The 18077-nt window shown below is 44.6% G+C and overlaps 1 protein-coding gene across 1 annotated transcript in view; it reads left to right on the top strand.

Moving 5' to 3' along the window:
• Positions 1–17892, top strand: part of SLC1A1 (solute carrier family 1 member 1) — a 72277-nt gene extending 54385 nt beyond the window's left edge. The window contains exons 6-12 of the mRNA XM_082620674.1: positions 211–306; positions 3179–3363; positions 4484–4591; positions 6448–6570; positions 6953–7147; positions 12868–13002; positions 15124–17892. Of these exons, the coding sequence (XP_082476800.1) occupies positions 211–306; positions 3179–3363; positions 4484–4591; positions 6448–6570; positions 6953–7147; positions 12868–13002; positions 15124–15370 (1089 nt within the window). The 3' untranslated portion in view covers positions 15371–17892. The remainder of the gene's footprint in view (positions 1–210; positions 307–3178; positions 3364–4483; positions 4592–6447; positions 6571–6952; positions 7148–12867; positions 13003–15123) is intronic.
• The last annotated feature ends 185 nt before the right edge of the window (positions 17893–18077 follow it).

Below are 18077 nucleotides of genomic sequence, written 5' to 3'. Positions count from 1 at the left end.
GAGGTCAGGAGGTTGGATTTCTCAATCCCATTTTTGCTTCCAAAGCCTCATGGGAGGTACCGTCCAAAACTGAAGCCAACAGAGGCCTTGGAGGTGGACCCTTTCATTGACACTTGTCTGGCCAAAGTAATACTCCTATAGTTTAGCCTCAGAAGCTTAAAAAAAAATCTTTTTTTGTTTGTTTGACTTTTTTCCCCGTCCATCGTGCAGTACAAAACCACACGTGAAGAAGTGAAACATCCTGATGAGCCAGGGACAAACACGATGGAGGCGTCTGTTACAGCCATCATGACAACTATTTCCAAGGTACCATTTCCATCCTGTTGTTTGCTCCCTTCCCTGGTAGGCAGGGGCTGAGCCATGAGTGAGCAGGAGATGGAAATAAGTAGATCCTCATTGTTCGCAGATTCCACGTTTGTGAATTCACCTAACTCACATTCACAGACGCACAAAGAGTGGTGAAAATTTTAAGTTGCCCAATGCACATGTTCCCCGCTGAGGCTGAACGAGGTTACACTCAGCCTTCTTGGTTCAGCTCTTACACGGTAAATAAGTGTCCTTTGTGCGGTGTGTTTATGCCACATTTTTCACATTTTTGTACTTTGTCTTGGTGATTTTGCTGTTTGAAATGTCCCCCAAGCATCATGCTGCAGTGCTGTCTAGTTAGTTTTCCCAAAGGCAGGCAGGCTGATGTGCCATATGAGAAAATACATGTGTTAGATAAGTTTCATTCAGACATGAGTTAAGGTGTGTTGGCTGTGAGTTCAATGTTAACAACTAAATAATATATATTAAATAAGGTGTCTTTGAACTGAAACACAGAGAAAACAAGGTTTTATGTTGATTATTTGGCAAAAATGTTGTGACTGTTGATTCCCAGGAACCTAATCCTATATTTCCCCTAGGAACATGGATTCAATATTCACTAATTCAGTGTTCGCAGCCACTTTATAGAGTGTAACTTCTGAGAATAATGAGAAGCAACTGAACCACGCAGAGAAAAGAATGAGCCCTCTCACTTCTGTATCTCTGCCACCCAGAGTTGAGTTGGGCACCTCTGGGAACTATGTTAGATTTGCAAGACTACTTAAACTGCAGGCCTACAGTTCCTTACCTGAAACTCTTTGCCCATATTTGATACCGAGTCCAGAGCTTTTCACTTTAGAAGGTCCAGGTGGTGTATGTACTATATGTTATACAACATCCTTAAGTGGAATTGACAATAACATTCTAGAATCAAGCACATCAGTATTTCTGCAACTAACTTATGAATGTTCTACCAAGTAAGAAAAATAGGCTATATGTAGCCTTATCTCAGTTCGGGATAGGTTTTGCCACCAAAAGTTTGCCATAAATTTATCAATGAAATCAACAGGCTTTGAGAACTTTGGGGATTTCAGCACTGGAGATTAGATCATGTGGGCCTAAAGTAGTATATTTGTAGTCCTGTAGATCGCTCCTGAAGGTACTCTGCCTTCACACAGAAAGGAAAGATTTAAGGAAAAAAGAAATACTCAGTAGACTTAAGAGTTCAGGTTAAGTAGGCCACAGTTAGCTCCCTCTTTCTTCCTACAGAAAGCCCTCCATGACCTAGCTCCTCCCTGGTTTCCCAGCTTATTTCTTGGTGAGCCCAATCTATTCTATCCAGATCCACCTCCTCAATTAGTTTCTATTCCTGCTTTTTGATATGGTTCCATAAAGATTTTCTGAGCACCCTCCATGAGCCAAGCCCTGCTGGGCATTGGGATTACACTAGAGAAAAGACAGATGTGACATATGCCCTCATGTGAAGAGTGATGAATATTAAAACAGGGAAGAATAGGGTACTCTGGGGCATTCAGCAGGGAGGTTTAAATTAGTTTGGGGTCCATAAAGGATGAGTAGGAATTATTCAAGCAGGGTACAGGGACCTGGTGCATGATGACTTTTGCCTTTCCTTACATTTTTCTGGACTGTGCTTTCATCTCCTGGCTGCCTACTGCTCAGGCCTAGCTTTCCCTAACCTCACAGCCCTCATTCATGTCCCCAGTCTCCATATGATGCCTGTAACTCATGGCTTGGCTGTGCAGCTAATTACACACCATCTTGCTATCATTGGCTCATGTTTCTCACAGTTAGTCTTGTCTGTCCAGCTGCATTTTAAGACCTTATGCTGTAGCCAATGCAGGTAGCACACTAACTGCTCAATAAATATGTTTGATCATGTCAGATCATAAGTAAGAAAGAATTGGTACCCCAGTGGCTCGTCCACATAATTCTTTGTAAACCTGGTTTGCACCACTCAGAATACGTTATCTCCCTGTGAAATCTCTCAGTAAATCTCATGCTGCACAACGCAGATTGAGTTATCTCTTGGTATATCTCATGCTCTTCTTACCCAGCATAAAACAAAGACATGGTTCATAGTAGTATATGTCTGGTTAATTTTTATGTGTCTAAAATCCTATTGGTCATCCAGGATTAGAGGCAGAAAAGAATATTCCTGTGTTCATTATCAGGATAAAACAGATAGTAAAGTGTCCTAAAAATGTCCACACTGGTAAATATTTTGAGCTTTCTGCATTATTAATCTGTATCTTTTTTATGCAGACTCCAAATGTAACTAGTTGTTAAAATAACCCTGAAAAGTACCTTGATTCTAAAGTTCTTATTAAAAATTTAAAACACCCCAGAATAAGAAATCTTCAAGAGAGGGCTTCCCTGGTGGCGCAGTGGTTGAGAGTCCACCTGCCGATGCAGGGGATACGGGTTCGTGCCCCGGTCTGGGAAGATCCCACATGCCGCGGAGCGGCTGGGCCCGTGAGCCATGGCCGCTGAGCCTGCGCGTCCGGAGCCCGTGCTCTGCAACGGGAGTGGCCCCAACAGTGAGAGGCCCACGTACCGCAAAAAAAAAAAAAAAAAAAAAAAAAAAATTCAAAAGAAATATTCAAATATGGATTTGTTGAAAGAAAGAAAAAAAAACACACTTTAAACTTCAGTGGCAGAGGGTGGGGGGCAGTAAAATTTGACCCACGCGTAGGTGTTTGTGTTTTTAATTATGTTTCCCAAAGTTGTTGATCCAAAGTTCTTGCTAGAGCCACTGGCTGGTATGGCTCTCATATCTTTCTGTTTCAGGGTCTATGCATTCTAACAAGATTGTAATCATGCATCAATATATTTTCTTGGTTTTGATCCACAGAACAAAACAAAGGAATACAAGATCATAGGCATGTATTCAGACGGCATAAATGTCCTGGGCTTGATTGTCTTTTGCCTTGTCTTTGGAATTGTCATTGGAAAAATGGGAGAAAGGGGACAGATTCTGGTGGATTTCTTCAGTGCTCTGAGTGATGCAACCATGAAAATCGTTCAAATCATTATGTGGTGAGCACACGCCGGTTAATGCCATCTTGCTTCCCCTGACCCTTCAAAACTAGCATGAAGAGATTTATGTTTCTCAGTTGACCTCACCTTAGAGGAGGGTATCCAGACACTGGAGTATTAAATAATTCCATGTATTACTTAGGACTTAGGTCACTAACAAAAGTCTAGATATCAGCCATTGTCTTTTCTACCAAAGCCCTTGATCATCTTGCAACCAAGCAGCATTTATGTAAGAAATAACTCTTAAAGGAGTGATTTGAAAGAGTTTCCTGCACATCAGAACACAAGGTGCTTTCCTTCCCAGGCCCCAGGCAGAGGGGATATTCAGATATTTACAGTTGGTACGACATGGGCCCTAACGCATCCAAATAAAAGCTGCCGTTGGTGAGCATAGCAGTGGCACCACCTGAGTATCTGCCCTGTCCCTAGAGATGCCAAAAAGTCCACCTTTCCTAGGAGACCTCTGCCCCGCTTATCTCATAGCAAGTTGGTTCAAAGTATAGACACACTGACAGTGACATTTCAGTCACTTAATCCTGCTGAACCTCAGCTTCATCATATGTAAAAAAAGGCTAATAACCTCTACCCCTAGAGCTGGGAGAAGTACATTAAGTGAAATGGTGCATGTAAAATTCTCAACCCAACGCAAAGCACGTAATGACAGCTCCACAAAGAGAGCTATTACGACCACCTGCACAACTAATCCTATTCTATTGCTGATACCACTACCTGGGAAACAAGACAACCATGTCTAGAAAGAGCCTAGTGGCCATATTTGGAGGGTCAAGCTAAGGAGAGATCTGCAGATGTGACAGTAGGCGGGGAGTTTGTGTACCAGAAGCAAGGCATGGGGTATGTACCAGTTTAACCACACCTTCTAGCCAAGTGTACCCCTTACAGTAGCTTAGGTGGGTAGAAGTTAAGGTGCACAGGGGTGCTGAAACCTTGTGCCAGTGTGGTCCAGCAGGGCTGAAAGTGAGACCTTAGCTTCATTGTGTACTCCCAGCTGAGGGCACATGCCAAGCCCAGGTGCATGCCCTGGCTTGTTTCTTCCCCGGCATTCCCACCCTGAGAAAATACTTGATGACAGAAGTGAGTCTTTCTTATGTTTACTTTCTAGCTACATGCCGGTTGGTATTTTGTTCCTGATTGCCGGAAAGATCATGGAAGTCGAAGACTGGCAAATATTCCGCAAGCTGGGCCTTTACATGGCCACTGTCCTGAGTGGGTATGTCAGACTCAGGGGAAGAAACAGAAACCTCATTTGAGCCAATGGATTGCTGCTGAGAGCCTGGGTTTCAGTTGGTTAAAATTGGCTTCTCTCCCACGTGCAGGGAAAGATGGGGTTCAGAGATAAGAAAGCAGCGGGGAGGAGGGCTGCCCTTTAACGGCTGAACTGGAGGTGGATCACACTGTGCTAATTTCCAGATCTTGGCAGAACAGCCTGGACCATGCTTTGTCACTGCCTTTATTAGTTGTGTAAAAATCATATCTTAAAACAAGAGAAAAACCCACTGGTGGCCTCTCTTGGCCCACTCCTGGCCTTAACTTCTTCAAGGATGTAAACCAACCAAACCAGTAAGAACAGGCCCCACGTACCCCGAGTCTGAAAGAAATTAAGCAGGGCCTAAATTAAGTCAGACTGGAGCAAGTAGGAGTGGGATGGCTGGTTGGTTCCACTCCTGTTGGTGGGGCTGGTAGGCACAGTCACAGCCTGCATCATTGGAGAGGGTGCTAGGAGAATCTTCAGATTGGTAAGAACTGTGCAAAGCAGGAGGGCAGTAGGAGACAGGTTGTGTGCATATTTATTGTAGCCCACTTACTGGTTCTTGAGGGGAGATGTGGTGGGAGAGGTTATGAGTGGTGTGCCCAGATATCTAGCCGGGGGCAGGATACATCACATGTGCTAAGAAATATGGACCAAGGGAATGACTAAACATCATCAACTTGACTCCCATGGGTCCTTGCCCCCAAACACCCAACTGGAGCAATCAGCTCACCTATTGGAACTCAGATGCACTGGGGACTTTCCACTGCACAGCATTTGGTTCTTAATCTGTGTGTACCAAAAGCATAGTCCTGCTGGTCAATGGAGAAGAAAGCCAGAATCAAATCCCAGGGCCCCAGTAGTAATGGAGGTGGGACCATCCACTTTACTGGAGGCCAGGGGCTGTGTCCAGGTCATGGGGTGGCTGAGGTTTATTATGCTGAGCTATTTCATAATGGGGTTCTGCTGGTTTCTGCTCTATCGACCTATCTAGGTTTCTAACAGAAAACTAAAAGTCAGTTTCTCATAGTTCTAAGCCACAGGCTTTCTGTCTATAAGATCCTCTTTCCTGACCTCCAGGATCTGTATTTTCCATGACCATTTCTTATTATTTCAGCTTCACATAACTGATCTGTAAACTCTAAGTTCCCACTTACATGGCATCTGCTAAATCAGTCTCATTTCTTAAGCCCCCTGGCAAGGAATAGTTCGGAAGGTAGGAATGACAAAGAAAAGAGGGTCAGTCCTGAAGTATGACTGTGGAAAAGCAGGGATTACTTCCTCCTTATTGCACCCTGATTCTCCTCTTAGGTGGTGGGTGCCGTCCAGCCAGACAGTGGCATGGCCCAGGCTGAGTGCTGTGATGAGGGCTATAATACTATTGGCCACAGAGTCACCAAGGAGGGAAAGGTCAGCTTGACCTGGGAAGGTGAAGGAAGGCTTCCCAGAGGAGGGGCAAGTTTTGCTGAGTCTTAGATGAGGAATAAGAATTCAACAGGAGAAGGAAGTGAAAGCATGTTAGCACGTGTAGCAGGAAGCGCAGGTACAGGGCTCAGCAGCATGATACAATTCGTTCTGTGAGCTCCTAAACATGGGCTCAGCTACTGGCTTAGCCATTAACTTTGACAAGATATTTGATTTGCTGAGTCTTTTCTTCCTCATATGTGCACTGGAGACATATATTCCTGTACCCTTTTTCATATTCTCGTTGGGTCATTATGAAAGTTGAATGATATATCATGAGTAAAAATGCTGTTTGAAAAAAGTAGCATGAAGAGATGATAACATCTATGAACCTGTTTCTCTCCTGTTTACAGGCTTGCAATCCACTCCATTGTAATTCTCCCACTGATGTATTTTGTAATTGTACGAAAGAACCCTTTCCGATTTGCCCTGGGAATGGCCCAGGCTCTTCTGACAGCTCTCATGATCTCCTCCAGGTAAATAGAAGAGGGGTGTCTGGAAGAAGTCTGTGAACCAAGCCTTAGCAACTCTCACCTCACCAGATGAAGCACTGGCTGCAGCTGGCGGGTTTTGTAGCTGCATTTGAGAAATGACCTCCATAGTCTCTGCCCATGTCCTTAAACATATTCCCTCACCTACTGGATATTTCCTGCCCTCTTGGCAGAGCCTGCAGCCCGGAAGGGGTTATAGTGTAGCTGGGGGCAGTGGCAAGCACAGCGCCTTCTGACTCCTGGACCTGCCAAAAGTGCCATCATGCTTTGAGATCTCGGTTTAGTTTTGGAACAGAGGTATCTCTTCAGGCAGGGATCGAGGACCAGCATTCCTAGACCACCAGTTCCTTTCTCTTTTATCACACAGTTCAGCAACACTGCCAGTCACTTTCCGCTGTGCTGAAGAGAAGAACCGGGTGGACAAGAGGATCACTAGATTTGTGTTACCCATTGGTGCTACAATCAACATGGATGGGACTGCGCTCTATGAAGCAGTGGCAGCTGTGTTTATTGCACAGTTGAATGACTTGGACTTGAGCACTGGGCAGATTGTCACTATCAGGTGGGGCATGAAGTCACACTCATTTTCATCTCTGTTACTGGAATTGCCTCAAGTGAAAATCATCTGTGAAGGGAGATCAAGGATGGTCCAGTGATAGGTTGACTTTCTTGGTCTACAAGGTCCCTTCCCAAGATTAAGCACAACTATATTACAAGTAGTGGGATTGTGCTACATAAAACTGCTTCAGGTCTGGATAGCCAAAGGCATCCCTGTATTCTCAGTCCAGTGCACCCACTAGGGGCTAGGCAGAGTAGGCACCAAGGACTCAAGGTGGAATAAGGACCAGTTCCTGCTTTCAAGGGGTTCCTGGAGAAAGGTAAGGTATGAAGATATCTAAATAAGTGCTCAGTGGTATGGTAAAGGCTATAATAGAGGTTTGAGGGAACTGAAGAAGAAAGGGTTGGCTCTACCTGGGAAGGTGAGGATAGGCTTCCTGGAAGAAGGGAACGTTTAGCTAAGTCTTAGAAGAGGAATAAGAATTTAGTAGTAAAAGGAAGGAAGCTAAAAGCATTTTGGAAAAAGGAATAGCATTAACAGGGATCTTGATGTAACTATGGCCTAGTTACAGAGTACAGATTATTTGGTATGGTTGACATAAAGAGTACAATGTGAAGGCAGGGATCATATCGTGGAGGGCTTTGTGTGAGGAGCTCATGGAAGGGTCTTAGACAGTCTTTCATATTATGGACAGATTTGCATTTTAGAGAGGTAACTGGTAATATGGTGGATGGCCCCAGTGGGGGCAGGAACCATAAGCTAGAAGACCAGTTAGAAGACTATTGCAAGTAAGGTATGAAAAGGCCTACATTAAGGTACTGACACGGGGGATGGAGAAGAGCTAATGAATTCAAGAGGCATTTACTGGATTCAGAGTGAGGGACAGAGGAAAGCTAGGATGACCCCCAGGATTAGTGGATGGTTCTGGATTGATGGATGGTGCTTACCAGCATAGGGACTAGTATAAGAGAAGCAAGTATAGGTGGGAAGGTAAAGAGATTACACTTTTTGACACACTGAATTTGAAATGCCTTTAAGACATGCAGGTGGAAATATGCAGTGAGACATGTGGTCACAACTGCAGATACAGAAGTCAGAGTCATCAGCTTGATGGTGCTCATCAAGCATGTGGGTCGTGAGTCAGTTATGTATGTTTGACCATGATTGGCTGTGACCTTGACCAAGTTACTCGAATTCTCTAAGCTTCCATTTCTCACCTGTAAAATGAGGATAATAGTACCTACATTTTATGCAAGTAGTGATAATTAAGTCAGATGATGCACATAAAATGCTTAGAACAGTGCCTACATCCTGAGCACTCAGTAAATGTTGGGAATGGATGACATTACTTAGGGAGAGTTTGTAGAGAAGAGAAAAAGAAGAAGGACTGAGCCTTAGAAAAGCCTAATATTAGAGGCAGGCAGAAAGGGGAAAACCCAATAGGAGAATGAGGAGGAATAGAAAGGTGGTAAGAGAGCCGTGAAACCATGGTGTCATGGAAACCCAGAGAAGAGAGATTTTCAGGGATGAAATGGTCAACAAGAGTAAAATATTGCAGAGAATTGTAGTCAAACGAAGACTGAAATTGTCTGCTCAAGTAGATGGTGAAAATGTCATAGCGAATTTTTTTAAATTAATTAATTTATTTCTCACTGCATTGGGTCTTCATTGCTGCACACGGGGTTTCTCTAGTTGTGGCGAGTGGAGGCTACTCTTTATTGTGGTGCATGGGCTTCTCATTGCAGTGGCTTCTTGTTGCAGAGCATGGGCTCTAGGTGCGTGGGCTTCCGTAGTTGTGGCGCACGGGCTCAGTAGCTGTGGCGCACAGGCTTAGTTGCTCCATGGCATGTGGGATCTTCCTGGACCAGGGCTCTAACCCGTGTCCCCTGCATTGGCAGGCGGATTCTTAACCACTGCACCACCAGGGAAGTCCTCATTAGTGAGTTCTGCCAGAGATGTTTCTCTGGAACAGCACTGTTCAATATCGTAGCCATTAGCCACACACACAAATTGGACAGAGCAGACAGCAAAGGTTCTATCACTGTAGAAATAGGTGCCATCATAGTGGAAAACTCTACTGGACAGTGCTGCTTTGAAGTAGTGGGTTGGGATTAGAGTTAATCCTGAGACTTCAGTTTAGAGTAGAAGTTTAAGACTAAACCGGGTCCCTAGGCCTACCCACAGTTGAATCCGAACCTTTCAGAGCTAATTCACTCTTGCATCTGCAGCACTTGACATAGGCATAAATCCCAGGCATAAAGTAAGTTCTTGCAGTGTTCTAATGCAGTAAATTTTTAAATCTTCCCAACCCTAAATCATAAAGTATGTACTGCAGTTTGCTTGAAATTAACTGAAGACAAGTACAAACTAGACCATTTGGCACATCAGCTGGGAAGCTATACCAGTGCCTCCCGATCTGTAAAATGTATTAAGTGGCTAAGGAAGCTAGACCTCAAGGAGCATGGGTAAAATTCTGTAATTTGAGTAGCAGCGAGTATGTTAAAAGTGAAACCCTGAACCATGCCTGAAAAAGTTCCACAACCACCGTGGTTCCAGCAGTTGTTACTTTTACTTCTCCAAGTGCCTTTTCCCACCTCCCTCACCACAGCCTGTGGAACCCAGTCTGTGCTGAACTTATTTCCAAGGAGTGGTTGTATGAGGTGCCACTTCTTTTGGGTATTTGCCCTTTGGGGGATGAATTCCCTTCCTCTGCTTCAGTCATAAGTTTCCTAGACCTTTCTAACCCTTTTTTTAAAAATTAATTCTTTTTATTTATTTTGGCTGTGTTGGGTCTTCGTTGCCACACACGGGCTTTCTCTAGTGGCGGCGAGCAGGGGCTACTCTTCGTTGGGGTGCACAGGCTTCCCATTGCGGTGGCTTCTCTTGTTTCAGAGCATGGGCTCTAGAATGCAGGCTCAGTAGTTGTGGCACACGGGCTTAGTCGCTCCGTGGCATGTGGGATCTTCCTGGACCAGGGCTCGAACCCATGTCCCCCCATTGGCAGGCGGATTCTTAACCACTGTGCCACCAAGGAAGCCCCTCTGGTGTGTTCTTAAATCACACTTGCTGATAACTACTGGCCCAGAGTAATCATTGACTTAAAAAATCCTCCGGCTCTACCTGGGAGAGAATGAACTAATAAGTGTTATATATTTTTTAATTTTACAAGTTACAGTTGTGGCTTATGTGGTTGATGGTTACAGAGATTTTTGGACCCATAGTTTATCTCTTTCTATGGTCCTTTTGGACTGGACATCAGAGAAACGTCAAAGAAACCATCCACCTAAAACATTCCCTTCTGTGGTTGTGTCACAATATTCACTTATCAAAGGTTACAACTGATTGAAACTGGGATAAAGTTTCTTGTAACAAAAGAAACTTATGGGATTTCGGGCCTAGAAAGAGCTTAGAGGAAAAGAGCAGCAGCAGTAGTACCAGGAGTTGTGTTTATGATGATGTCATAGTCACACTGGCGGCAGCAGTTGTAACAGCTGCTGACGCAGCAAAATGGCATCAGTTTGAAGCATCTACTACATCCAGGTGCTTTACTTGATGCCTTACATGTGCTACCTCATCTGATCTTAACAGCAGCCCTGCAAAGTAGACATATTCTCCCCATTTTACAGGCAAGAAATTGAGACTCAGAGAAGTAACTTGCCTAAGGACACACCGTTAGTAAACCGGCAGAGCTGGATCTGTCTGCCTCTAAAACCTGTGCTCACTTTAGCTCACGACTCAGTCCCCAACCTGTATGGAGAGCTTAGTTTTAAATGGCCTGACCTAAAACTTGATCTCAGTGCTAGGAAAGAACTTTCTACCAATGATTGTTGTGTTTTCTTCTGTGAAACCCTCTAAGTCAAAGTGGGGTATGTTCAAGAAGAAGTAGTTTTTTTATATTTTTACCCCCATCTGAAGATTTATAGGTCCAAGTTTCAGACCTAAGCCAGGCAAATGGCTGATGTTTAATCAGCAAGGTCAAGGCTCAAGGGCAGAGTTTTCTTTGACCAAATGGATTTTGAGTTTCAAGCCCAGCCTCAATCCATAGGGACGTGGTTAACCGTGATGTGTTGGGTCTTCCAAGAGGGAACAGTGGGTATGGACACAAATCACTTTGACAAAGAAAACCCACTGATGCATTCACTTGAAATGTTTTCGACCACCACTGACATAAACTTAAGTTTTCCAAAGACTGCTTAAGTCAGAACAGATCTAAAGGATTATGCAAGCCTGAAACTTTTAGAGGAATGGGGACAGCCCCAGAAATCTCTAATTTACTATAAGTTGGTGGTCACAGCGACGGAAGGAAACCACACTTGTCAAAGAACTCTGGCCTGTGTCTGACCGTGCCCTCAGAGACCACCTGTGACACATCACTAGGCAGATGAATGAACAGTAGAATCAGCTTGGTGAGAACTCTGAGGCTTTTTTTAGCCCACAGAGTATGGATTTGTGGATAGAATCAGAGATTCTTCTAGTTTAAATTGACAGTGTCTCCATCTTCAGCTTTAAATCCAATGGCATCCTTGGCCCAAGGATGAGAACGTGTATCCAGAAAATATAGGGGTCCCCTCAAGCTCATTCAAATCCAGGGACATTTCAGGGCAGGGCAAACCCTTGTTTTCTCCAAAATGACCAGATTTAAATCAGGAAGATGTTGCTGAGAAAAAACTGCACATTCCAAAGAGAAAAATCCCTAGTGCCACATTTGATCTGGGCAAGAGGGATCTTTTTAAATACAAGGTAATGAAGTTAATTTGGCTGCCTCTCCTGGATTCCAGATCTTTCTTCCTTTTGCACAAAGTGCATCTACTGGCAAAAAGGAGCAGTTGGGAATAAACACTTGTACCTTGGACAGGAGTCACAGCTATTTCTCAACTCAGTGCCCTAAAGGGCAGCTCCCAGAGAGGTCAAGAGACTTGTGATGCCAAAGAAAGTGCATGGGGCTTCCCTGGTGGCGCAGTGGTTGGGAGTCCGCCTGCCGATGCAGGGGACACGGGTTCGTGCCCCGATCTGGGAGGATCCCACATGCTGCAGAGCGGCTGGGCCCGTGAGCCATGGCCGCTGAGCCTGCGCATCCGGAGCCTGTGCTCCGCAACGGGAGAGGCCGCAACAGTGAGAGGCCTGCGTAACGCAAAAAAAAAAAAAAAAAAAGAAAGTACATGAAACCTGTTTGGCCAGTGCCTCATTCCTTTGCCTTCACCTGGAATACCCTTGCCCATCCACCCCCATCCCCGCCCCTTCACCATCCTTCAAGGCAGTGTAAATTCCTGGCACACTTAGATGCTCAGTAAATGATTGCCTGGGTGAGTAGATGGAGGAAGGGAGGAAGAAAGCAGGTGGAGAGGTACTTGGCACTTGTTTAGGATGGATGGATTCATGGATGGGTGGATAACGCCCTCCATGAACACCTCGGCTGGTAAACTCTTGCCTTCCTGTTAAGTGTCTCTCTAGCTCCCTTTCTGTGTGCCCCTCACGCCGTTCCTCTCCACTTCCTCACGTTAGAATGACTTGCCATATCTACCCCCTGGAAAAAGATGATGCTCTTCTCAGTCTTCCACAGCTCTCTAATGAGGCAGAGCTTGTGCTCAGCAGAGAACAGATTCTGACCGGCCAGTCTAGGGACAGAGCAGTAACAGCTAACAGGACTAACCGTTTTGGACTGGGGCCCTTGAAGGGAGAAATGGGTGTCTGACTCCTTTTGTGTTGGTGTGTTTTGTCTACAGTGTCACGGCCACAGCCGCCAGCATCGGAGCTGCCGGTGTGCCCCAGGCCGGCCTGGTGACCATGGTGATCGTGCTGAGCGCCGTGGGCCTGCCCACTGAGGATGTCACTCTCATCATCGCTGTCGACTGGTTCCTGTGAGTTGGAATACATGCATTGCCTCTGCCGGATGGGAAGGCAGGCTTCCCAGCCACGCATAATCTGCAGTCTGTCATCAGATTGCCTAATGAGCCATCTGTTGCTGCTTTAATTTCCCTCTGACCAGGCTATCTGATAACATGCTTAAAAACTAACTCCTCATAACTTCAAGCAGTGATTTTATAAAGCTAGTGATCTCCATTAACTCATTATACCTGGTAATGCTCAAGGTTAGGAGCTGGGTGTGGGATGAGATAAACATAAAATAATAAGGTGAAGAAGCTGGGCAAGGCCCCAGACACTCCAAACCCAATAGGCCACCCTAGCCTATCCCAGCCCTGAGTCAGCATCATAGGTTCAGAACCCCCTGGTTCAATGTCAGCCCACCTTCCCAAGATCGTCAGCACCATCAGGGCAGTAGGACAAGCAAAGGCTTTGGGACAAGACTAATTTGGATTTGAATCCTGGTTCAGTGTCTTACTGGCTCTTTGACCTTGAGCAAGCTCCTTAACCTCCCTGGGGGCCAGCTGCATTACCTATGAGATGGGAAAGATTCTATCTAGTTCATGGGGTTGGTATAAGGACTGAGTGAGCTAAAATCAGAGGAATGTCCAGAACAGTGTCTGGCCAGCAGCATGTGCTCAATTAACAGCAAGTTTAATTGTTATGATTAGAATGAGTTGGACCATTCAGGCCTGAACCAACGATTCATTCTCTCTCTCACAAAACAACAGACACACACATGCACACACCTACCTAAGGAACACAGCAGAACATCTGGGTAAGAACATGCCTTTTGTGACCCCCAAGGTTAAAGTTAGAATGAGCCTGGTTCCTGGCTTTAAACTTGATACCCACTCTGTGCAGTGGTCTTCCAGCATCTGGGTGCGGCTCTGTCCCCTGGCCATCAGGGGAGAGTTTGCTCCATATTGAGCCTTCACTCAGAACCAGCCAGCTTTACTGGGGAGTACAGAGCTATGTAGTTTGCAAGTAGCAGCTGAAATAGTACAAAGGGAAGCAGAAACATTCCATGTGGCTTTGAAGATACCATCATATCCCAGAAGGCAGAAGCTTCTGCACTTGGGAAGCTGCTATGGGGCCCCCTCAGCAGCTAGCTGGTTCTTCAAGGCCCAACTGAGGTGGTACCTTTCTTCCCAAGATACCCTACCATTGAGGCAAGTGCTTCAATTTTTCTTTCTAGTGGTGATGGTGGATTTGCCCTTCTCTTCTTTCCCTGGTTCTTCCTGAAACACCAGTGACCTTCACTTCCAAGACATCCAGAGAAGTCAAAGGCCTGACCTGATCCACGGACAAGAAGACACTAGCTGGTCCACACCAGGGTCTAGTTCAGTCCATGTTCTAAATAGCAGGAGGTCACCCAGAATGGACGTGTGTAAGCACGTGTGTAAGCCTTTTCTGTCCTGCAGGTGTAGCTTTCACATTATTCATGTACACATTTCCTAGCAACAGTGCTCCAGCATCCAGGATGCCTCCTCCACCTACTCAGCTTCCTGCCACCAGCCTCTCCTCTGGGCTGTCTGGGGGTTTACAGTGGCTGAGAGTGCCACAAGGAGTAAGCTGTTCCCAGGCTGGCTGGGGTTTCTGATCCTGTGCTCAGTGGTGTCCCTGCTGGCTTGCTCATGGAGTGACCTTGTGTGGGAAAGAAAGGAGCACACCGGGGACACACACACCACCCACAAAACATCCAAGTTCTCTCATCTTGGCCAAAAGAAAGCTCAGAAATGCCCATAAGAAAGAGGTTGGGTGAAAGACTAATGAATCCTGACCCTCCCTCAGTTCCCCCAAAGTATCTGTGAAGACGGTGTTCACATTTCTTTGGGAGGAGAGGAGGGAATTTAGGGAGCTCAGTGCTGAATTCAGGAGATTCATTGTGACTGATGGGGACCCAGGGCAGCCTGTATGCTCATTCATTCTGTGCCTTTACAAACCACCTCTGGCCCAGGCCTGTGAAGTGGAGAGCCTCTGGTCAGCCAGCCCTGGGGACAGTACTTTGTGCTTTATTTAATTTGTAACTGAATTCCTTGGGTCCTTTCCCGTCTCCAACTTGAAGGAAAACAAAATCCGGGCCTTCTGTCTGACTCTCCGTCTGTCCTCCCCAGGGATCGGTTCAGGACCATGGTGAATGTCCTCGGCGATGCATTCGGGACTGGCATCGTGGAGAAGCTCTCTAAGAAGGAGCTGGAGCAGATGGATGTTTCATCTGAGGTCAACATCGTGAACCCCTTTGCCTTGGAATCCACAACACTCGACAATGAAGACTTGGACACCAAGAAGTCCTATGTCAACGGAGGCTTTGCTGTCGACAAGTCCGACACCATCTCATTCACCCAGACCTCACAGTTCTAGGGCCCTGGCTTTGGAAAACGGGGAGTGGTGAAGGACCTCTCCAGGAGAGTCATCTCTTAGCAAATTCAAACATTAAGTAAGGAAAAGAAAAACACTAACCACCAACTGTACGTTGGATTTGATATACAGACCTCTGGATTATTTTCTATATTTGGATTCACAGCTTTTGCTCTCCGAGTTCTGAGATTTGGGGGTGGGGTAAGATGAGAGAAAATTGATTGAAAGGAAAGCTGTATTATATGGAATTTTTAAATCTATGGGAGACAGAGTTAGGAAGTATTTAAAGTAGTAACTGTTTTAATTAGGTAATATCAATAGATGTGAAAGAGAAGCTGCTTTCTCATGCACAGACCAGTGTTTTGGGTTTTTAAAAAAAATATTCTGTCATTACTCAGGCTTTCTATTGCCATGGATTTCCTTTGACCTCTCACATTTTTATAGATTATAATGCATCTAAACACCCCCACACACAAGTTAATGTGCCAAGTTGTCCATTTTGGACTCATCTCCAGCCAATTTCAAAGAAACTACTCTGAAAGAAAACAGGCCAGCACGGGTCTGCAGTAACAGTTTTAAGATGTAGGTGAGGTCTGGGGAGAAGAGAGATGGGTTCTTTTTTTCAATGTACTGTATTGGGACGCTGGTAACTATTAACCCAGTGTTCAGTATAGAGCTATATATATATATATATAAATATGTATATATTTATTATTTTCATATAGTTTGCCAGACAGAGATCACAACTGAACTGTCAATGTGAAATACAGAGCTCTCCTTGTACTTGAATAATAACTACGATTTCAATCCAGATCTGCTTCGGGGCTTAATCAGAACCCCTCTCTCATAAGCACAAGAATGAGAAATCATGTTGTTTGATCGTTTCACATCTGTGTATCAGCCCCAAAGCAGAGAAGTTATTCTGGTGATACTCTGAGGTGGCACGGCCCACTCATTTACAACTTCCAGATTCTACTGCTGGGAGGGAATCCATATCAGCTCTATATAAGACTGTAGACAAAGTTGTCACTCATAAAGGCTGGATGTGTTTTTATCCAACTGGATGTGTTTAATATAATAATTATATTATCCAACTATAATTCTTCCAAAGTCAATTATACCTACTTAAAATGACAGTACTTTGCCCTTTCCTACCCACCAGGCCCAAAAAACAATGGCAAGCTACCAGCTAAGTTGTATTTTAATATGAGTTTGATGGACTGAACAAGCCACATTGGCCAGAAAAGCACTGTCCCTACCCTAGATTCTTGCAGAGTAAATCCCACAACATGAGACATTGGTATCAGTGGTTCAGGGAAATTCTTCCATTGTATGAAACTTGTGTCCTCCTCCAGGGAAGTTTGTTCTAACTAACTAGTAGTCTAGTAATCTTGGCCCCTGCTCATTAAAATCCATTGCCTGTCATTCTTCTGCTCATTTGTGAAGACAGCGTATTGAAGTCTGTGCTCGGCTCTCATCTTGTAAATAATGCTTAACATATACTTGTGTTTACACCGAGATCCAAAATAGTCCTGTTTCTGCAGTATTGCGGAGCCAATTTAAGCCTGTGCTTTTATATGTTAAGAAACCAGAAACTGTGCCAAAGATCATGGAATAGTGAAACAAAATGCTCAGTATTGACTACCGGCACCTGAAATTTACAAGAGGATGATACCAAATGGTCATGTACCCATAAATTATGGACCCATGATTCAACGTGAATTTTAACATGCAAATATTGTGTTGTTGTTTAGGAAGTAAATATAAATACAGTTGAATCAGTACTTTATCTTGGGCTGAATGGTTCTACCCCCTTGGCAGACTGCTCTGATTTGAGGCACTGGAGTTGGCAGAGCCATTCGTGAGCTGCAGGTCATCCTTATGTTGGAGTGAGTTTGTAACCAGCCTTTTAACACACTGTGCTGTTAACTCATAAGAGAGAACAAAATTAAATTCCATTTCAGTCTCAATAAACATTTCCATCAGTTTTTCTTCTCTGCCTTTTCCTTCCCTAATCTGTTCTTTTATCTCACGCAGCACTCCGCACTCCGATGGGTGTGGGAAGGGAGAGACCTGGTCAGTTGATAGTCACATGTGAAACATCTCATTGCCCTAGTAATTCCAGAGACTGCAGGAAGGCACAGGTTGTATCTTACACTCCTTAGCATATCTCGTCCCATACCCCCAGGGCACAGTACAATACTGAGCACGTAGTATTACTAAAAACAAACTGATACCTCATTGTAGTTTTGATCTGCATTTCTCTAATGATTAGTGATGTTGAGCATTCTTTCATGTGTTTGTTGGCAATCTGTGTATCTTCTTTGGAAAAATGTGTATTTAGGTCTTCTGCCCATTTTTGGATTGGGTTGTTTGTTTTTTTGATATTGAGCTGCATGAGCTGCTTGTAAATTTTGGAGATTAATCCTTTGTCAGTTGCTTCATTTGCAAATATTTTCTCCCATTCTGAGGGTTGTCTTTTGCTCTTGTTTATGGTTTCCTTTGCTGTGCAAAAGCTTTGAAGTTTCATTAGGTCCCATTTGTTTATTTTTGTTTTTATTTCCATTTCTCTAACAGGTGGGTCAAAAAGGATCTTGCTGTGATTTATGTTATAGAGTGTTCTGCCTATGTTTTCCTCTAAGAGTTTGATAGTTTCTGGCCTTACATTTAGGTCTCTAATCCATTTTGAGCTTAGTTTTGTGTATGGTGT

Source organism: Mesoplodon mirus (genome assembly GCF_964341445.2).
Source record: "Mesoplodon mirus genome assembly, chromosome: 1".
Classification (NCBI taxonomy): Eukaryota; Metazoa; Chordata; class Mammalia; order Artiodactyla; family Ziphiidae; genus Mesoplodon; species Mesoplodon mirus.
Note: the sequence above shows the minus strand (reverse complement) of the source record. Positions and strands in the feature narration are given on the sequence as shown.